Source organism: Triplophysa rosa, unplaced genomic scaffold, assembly GCF_024868665.1.
Source record: "Triplophysa rosa unplaced genomic scaffold, Trosa_1v2 scaffold119_ERROPOS85440, whole genome shotgun sequence".
Lineage (NCBI taxonomy): Eukaryota > Metazoa > Chordata > Actinopteri > Cypriniformes > Nemacheilidae > Triplophysa > Triplophysa rosa.
The window spans coordinates 31933-38670 of NW_026634100.1; the positions used below are offsets into that span (position 1 = coordinate 31933).

At 37.5% G+C, this 6738-nt stretch overlaps 1 protein-coding gene across 1 annotated transcript in view; it reads right to left on the minus strand.

Annotated features, from left to right (window-relative positions):
- Positions 1 to 444: 444 nt before the first annotated feature.
- Positions 445 to 6738, minus strand: part of csf1ra (colony stimulating factor 1 receptor, a) — a 15256-nt gene continuing 8962 nt past the window's right edge. The window contains exons 21-22 of the mRNA XM_057326633.1: positions 1764 to 1872; positions 445 to 1680 (exon numbers count right to left, since the gene is read on the minus strand). Coding sequence (XP_057182616.1) covers positions 1540 to 1680; positions 1764 to 1872 — 250 coding nt within the window. The 3' untranslated portion in view covers positions 445 to 1539. The remainder of the gene's footprint in view (positions 1681 to 1763; positions 1873 to 6738) is intronic.

Here is a 6738-nt window from a genome sequence, read left to right on the forward strand (position 1 = left end):
CATCACCCCGATTTAAAATCCTAAATATCAAACATGTTTGATATGATCGGGGCGGCCCCGATTTCTCTCGGAGCAGATCGGGAGGTGTAAGATTCGATCTGTGAACGCCTCACATTACGTGATAATCTGGGCCGAATCTCGGACCCGATCGAGGTTCTGGACCCGATTTTTTCAAAGATACTCAGGAGGGGAAATCGGGGTAAATTCTGGCCGAGAATCCTGTAATCTGAGCCAGGCTTTAGTCTATTTGTAATTAACCTATTAATTTATAGAACATATTTTTTTTGCAGCTTTCAGTGGGAAGTCCTCAGGAAAAACAAGCAGATATGTATAAATGTATAGATATCTCACACGCAACCTTTTATTCGTGACATGGAATGATTCAGTCAGAAACTTCATTGATTCTGTCTTCATGAGCTTACACAACATCACAATCACAATATACACCATAGAAAAGTGTTTAATCAATGTAAACAATGATGTTATATCATATATGGCAGTCTGTGCTTGAAGAAATAAAAAATCAATTACATGAAATGACGCTTAAGATACCTCAGGTTATGGCAGTACATGAACAGTCTATAGTGCTACATGATGTGAAACAGCAAAACAATACTTTTAACAAATGTCATTTGAACAAATTTAACTTCAGCACACAAAAAAGTGGAAACTACGAACAATAACTTTCTATTTCAAATGCTTCTATAATGAACAAGGTTGTTTATTAATCAGAACGTGTTTCATCTTTGACCTTCTGTCATCTGATGAAATAAGACAACGACCGTCTGACCTCAGACATAGAATTATTATTATTGCACCACAAGTGTGTCAATGTTTTACCCGTCCGAAAGACCTGCGCTCTTATCGCTCTGAACTGCCACAATCGGCAGTAAATGTGCTGGAATACTGCGTTTACTCTGCAGGATTGACTAAGAATGAGGTCAGAGGTCATCAGACTCGTCTGCTGGTTCATTGACCTCTCGCCTGCTCTTAAAAACACTAATTCACAACGTTTGCTTCTATGAGTTTATCTAAGATTGTGAAACATGTTTAAAGCGGAAGTGGGATGTGCAGCGATGGCATGTTAAAGTGCTGAAGCAGCTTCAGTCCAGAACAGAGAAGTTCGACTTTACTGAAGAAGAGGAAGCTTAATGTCAGACTTCTGTCTGTTAAAAGATCCTCAGCTAATTCTTATCTGAGAAGTGAAACAAACTGAGTTGAAAACAACAAGCCTCAAGTTAACAAAAGAATATAAGACCCTTTACGAGAGTGATTCTCAACGTCTGGGGCTATAGCAACTCTTTTCTTATGAGAAACCCAACATGCGAATATGAAACTGTTTTGAGACGTACAGTTTGGCTGCTGATGGTGCGGACAATTGCGAGACATTTAGAAAACAATATTAAAATGTCCTTATCCTGTTTGTTTGTCATTTTGCTCAGCTCAAGGTTTTTTCATCTGGACCCTGAAACTCAGCAGAGAAACTGTTTTTAAGACATAACTGAGTGAAATAACTGAACTGCGGCTGAAATTTCATTCTCAACAGAACTGATAGTTGTTGACTTTAGTGAGCAGCTGAGTTTCTTCTTCCTGGTCACATGATGTCTCACATGTCTCCTCCTCATGGGTAACAGGGTCACATGACTCACCTTCAGACTGGACGTTCTGATACTGCGACTGCTGTGAGGGATTATGGGGAATGATGGATAGATGAGCGGAGCTTTTTAGACTTTCACATCTTACGTGTTGAGAACTGGTTTTACCTTCTGCTCCGGTGTCTCTCCTAACAATCTCTCAATAAACCGAGTGATCTTGTTGAAGTTCGGTCGTTCAGACGGTTCCAGGTTCCAGCACATCTTCATGATCGTATATCTGCACACAAGAGTTGATTGTGAGATTGTTGCCAGTGTTTCTTCAGCTGTCATAGTTTAGTATCTACTCTGTGTTAGTAGCCCACGTTGTAATGAAGTGTACTTTAGTACAGCTCGAGTTTTCACATGAGTGCGTGAGTGAGTGCGTGCGTGCGTGCGTGCGTGCGTGAGTGAGTGAGTGAGTGAGTGAGCGAGGGAGCGAGCGAGCGAGCGAGCGAGAGCGAGAGCGAGAGCGAGACTTTTTTGACTTTTAAAACTCTTTTAATAATCAATATTCTTTACACCTCACACAAACCAAAACAAGACAAAACAAAAAAACAATCCAGTCTCATCTCTTACCACAAGAGCATCTTCTACACTCCACCTCACATCAAAAACATACATATTGTTTATTAACTTACAGTATGTGTATTCTACAACATTCCAAGCAAATCAGTATTTTTCCCCTTTTACATGTGTGAGATTTTAGAATAGCCAACTTTGCATGTCCCAGTAGAAGGTTACCAAGTGTACATTTTGTTTTCCATTCTTTCTTATACTTCATACCAAAATAAACATATCCTTTGTAAACATAAAAGCCGTCCTTTGTAAATATTCTATCCAACAGATCAAACAAAGGAATCAACCTGAAACAATCACAAAAGAAATGAAAAACAGTATCAAGAATATCACAAAAGGGACATGTAGATAAAACCATTCCATTGAATTTTGACACAGAACTATTTGTTGCCACAGCACAATGAAGTACTCTCCACTGGAGATCTCCAGACCTCTTAGGGATGGGGGGTTTATACAAACACCTCCATGATGGAGTTATTTCTGAAGAAACTAAAAAATGCTCTCTCCATTTGGTGTCAATACGTCCCTTCAATTGAGTATAAAACAAAGATTTTATACACATGCAATACAAATTCTTTTTATCAATATAAAAAACAATACATCTTTAAAATCTTTCAATAGAGTATTATTTAGATCTTTATTTAAATCACAAATAATGTTGACTCTAAGATCTGGAAAAACCGAAAACATTTCCCCATTTTCATTAAAATTATTCACAAAGGTCAAGAAAGATTGAGGAAAAGACTTTTTAAGATCCTCAATTAATCTTTCAACGTATCTTTCTGATCTCAGCCCAACTTTATCGGCAATTGATCTAGCCGTATACCACTGAACATTTACAGAATCAATTAGATCTTTTACAGTTACTATTCCTGTATTTAAAAACCTATCGATTACTGAAATTGTAAAACTGGTTTTAAAAAGGGGATTAAAGAACAATGGTTCTAAAACACCATAATGTTCATCCTCTTCTCTAGACTTTTTCAACAATTGCCAAGTTTTGAAAGCAGTCACATAAAAATGAAAAAGAGGAACATTTACGTTAGAAACAAAAGATTTTTCAATTAAGAACAACTGCTTATCCAAACTGATTCCCCCAATATTTTGTAGAGCTGACAATCTTAATGCAATCCAGGGGATTTTGTCTGTGCAGTACAATAGCTTTTGTAATGTTTGAAGCCTCATTGTCTTAACCCTTGCCTCCAAATTTATTAATCCCTGCCCTCCTTCCATCACTGGGAGATATAAAACCCCAGGAGGAAGCCAATGATACCCGTCCCAAAAAAAATGTACAAAGGCTTTTTGGATTACAATCAGTAGCTCATGAGGAGGATCCAACACCGTTAATCTGTGCCACAATATTGGGGCTGCTAAATTATTGACAATTAAACATCTCCCTCTATAAGATAACTTTGGGAGGATCCATCTCCACTTCTGTAGTCTCCCCACCACTTTGTCGTCTAGACCCTCCCAATTCTTTTTCATATAAATATCAGTTCCTAAATGAATTCCAAGAACTTTAAAACCATTTGTAACCCATTTACATTGTTGTGGTAGTTGAGGAGGGTCCATGTTTCGCCACTCACCCAGTAACAGGGATGTGCACTTCTCCCAATTAATTTGAGCAGATGTGGCTTTTTGAAAAGTTCTCAAACTAGAGGTCAAGGCAGTCATGTCCTCAGTGTTTCTAATAAAAACAGTTATATCATCAGCATAAGCTGTACGTTTAACAGGTGGGATTTCTGGAAAACCAGGAACACCAAGTCCATGTAGTCGTTTCCTTAAGTATAACAGCAAAGGCTCAATAGAAATTGAATATAAAAGTCCGGAAAGAGGACATCCTTGCCGTATGCCTCTTTTTACTGCAAAAGGCCTGGTTAAACAACCATTAATCCTGAGCATACTAGATGTATCATTGTATAGTAGCTTGATGCAAGACACAAATTGTGTACCAAAACCAAAGGCCTCCAGAGTCTTTAGCAAATATAAATGGTCCACTCTGTCAAAGGCTTTCTCCTAATCTAAGGATAAGAGTCCAATATCAATTTGATGTTTTTTGGCAACTGCAATAATATCTCTTAACAAAAACAGGTTGTCAAAAATTGTCCTTTTAGGGATACAGTATGTCTGGTCCTCGTGGATTATAGTTGCCATACATTTCTTCAACCTGTTAGTTATAGCTTTTGACAGTATTTTAAAATCAGTACACAACAACGACACAGGACGCCAATTCTTTAAGAGACCAAGATCTCCTTTCTTGGGAATTAATGTCAGTACTGATCTCTGACGCTCAAGGGTAAAATACCTTGATTAAAAGACTCTAAAAAAACATCATACAAATCACGTCCAAGCACATTCCAAAAGCATTAAAAAAATTCAGCAGGGAGACCATCCAGCCCAGGAGATTTGCCACTATTCAGCTCCTCCACAGCACTCAAAAACTCAGTAAAGGTCAAAAAACCCTCCAGTTCCATCTTCTTTTCCTTGGACAACTGTGGAAGATCTAGAAGAAGTTCCTCAACTGCTGCTTCATCACAGAATTCTGATTGATACAGTTTCTCATAAAAAGAAATGGCAGAAGCTATAATTTCTCGTTGATCTGTAGTTTCATTACTATTAGGGATTTTTAGTTTATGAAAAAAATTCCGCTCTTTTAACTTTTTCTCCAGCCCAAAAAAAAGGCAGTTGGGGCGTCCATTTCATGGCACTTTAAGTATCTTGTTCTAACAAAAGTTTCTTTCTCCTGCTTCTCCAACAAATCCTTCAAAAGGCTCTTGTTCCTTTTAATGATGTCAGTTGATGAAGATCCACCTCTCTCATTGAAGCTTTGCTGAAGAATTTCTTGTTCTATTAAAGTCATCTTCGTTTTCAAGCCTTCAGTATTATTTGCTGTATATTTTTGACAGAAATCTTTTATATGCACTTTTCCCAGATCCCACCACTGACTTGAAGATGTATAACTAGATCTCTCTTCTCTCCAAGACTTCCAAAAAAGATCAAAAGAGTGCACAAAAGTGTGATCTTGAAGTAATCTATTATTGAAGTGCCAGTGTGACTGATAGGATTTAGCTGACAGAACAGACATAGACATAGAAATATAATGATGATCTGATATAGATGTAGGTGAGATACAGCTACCAAAAAATCTCCCTTTATTACATTCCTCAGTATAAAAGCGATCCAGTCTTGCAGCAGCAATATTGTTTGAATTAACTTTCAACCAAGTATACTGTTTAACGTAAGGATAAGCATCCCTCCACAAGTCTACCAGATGATGTCTATTAACTAAAGATTTAAAAACATCTGTAGAACCCAAATGAGGTTCCTCGTGATTCCTATCAAGCTTATAGTCAACAGTGAAATTAAAATCACCACCTATCACAACAATCTTGTCCTCAGAGACCTTCAACAATTCTTCAGAAAGTCTTAGGAAAAAGCACTATGCTCACTTCCTATATTAGGAGCATGAATATTAAAAAAAGAAAAACTAGTATTGCTTATTGTTATGTCTGCTCGCAGAAGTCTTCCAGGTATAACTTCTAAGAAAACTGGATTGTCTTTAACACGTTTTGAAATCAAAAAAGCAACACCAGCACTCACATTGGTACCGTGGCTAAGACTAATACCACCTTCCCATTCATTTATCCAATCTCCTTGATTACAAACATCAGTGTGTGTCTCTTGTAATAAAATTACATCTGCTTTTTTAAGTTGTAAATACTTAAACAAAACACCTCTCTTTCGTACATCCCTACAGCCATTTATATTTAAGGATCCAATGTTAAAAGACACCATCAGGATGCATAAAGAGAAAATAAATAAAATCCAAAATTGATGTAATTCCAGTACATGATCAATCTTTAAAAAGTTTTCTTTATTCTTTTCCTGACAGCACTCATAAATTTCTTTAATCGGTAGCGTTTAGGCTTATCTAATTCTTCAATTGTTGCTTTCTTCATAGCAATTTGAGAGGATTCAATAAAAAACCTTAAATCAGGAAAGTGCATTTCAACCTTTATTTTTCTCTGACTCTTTGTAGCATCCAGGAAGTCATTTATCTGTTCTACAGTATAATAACTAGATTTCAAAGATATTTTCCTGAGAATTGAATTCTACCGGTTCATCAGTGATTAAATCTGAAAAGTTACTGTCAGTAACCTGGGATTTTGTCTTTTCAAAGAGCAAATCAATGTCGCTGTGACTGCGAGTGCTGCTTGATGCCTGCCTCTCATTCAAATCTTCGCTCACTTTAGGCTCATCCTGTTCTCCAGATTGCCCTACCTCACCAACCGCCTTCACGGTATCATTCACTTTGCTCTGTTTAGCATCAGGTGGTTTCATACCTGACTCAGTGATCTCATCATTACTCCTGTTCTTCAGTTTCAGTAAGCGCGTTCAATCCCAGAGGAATCATTTTAATCGATAGGGAGTATAAAGACAGGGAGAGAGACAGAGAGAGAGAGAGAGAGAGAGAGAGAGAGAGAGAGAGAGGGGAGAGAAACAGAGTGAGAGAGAGAGAGAGAGAGAG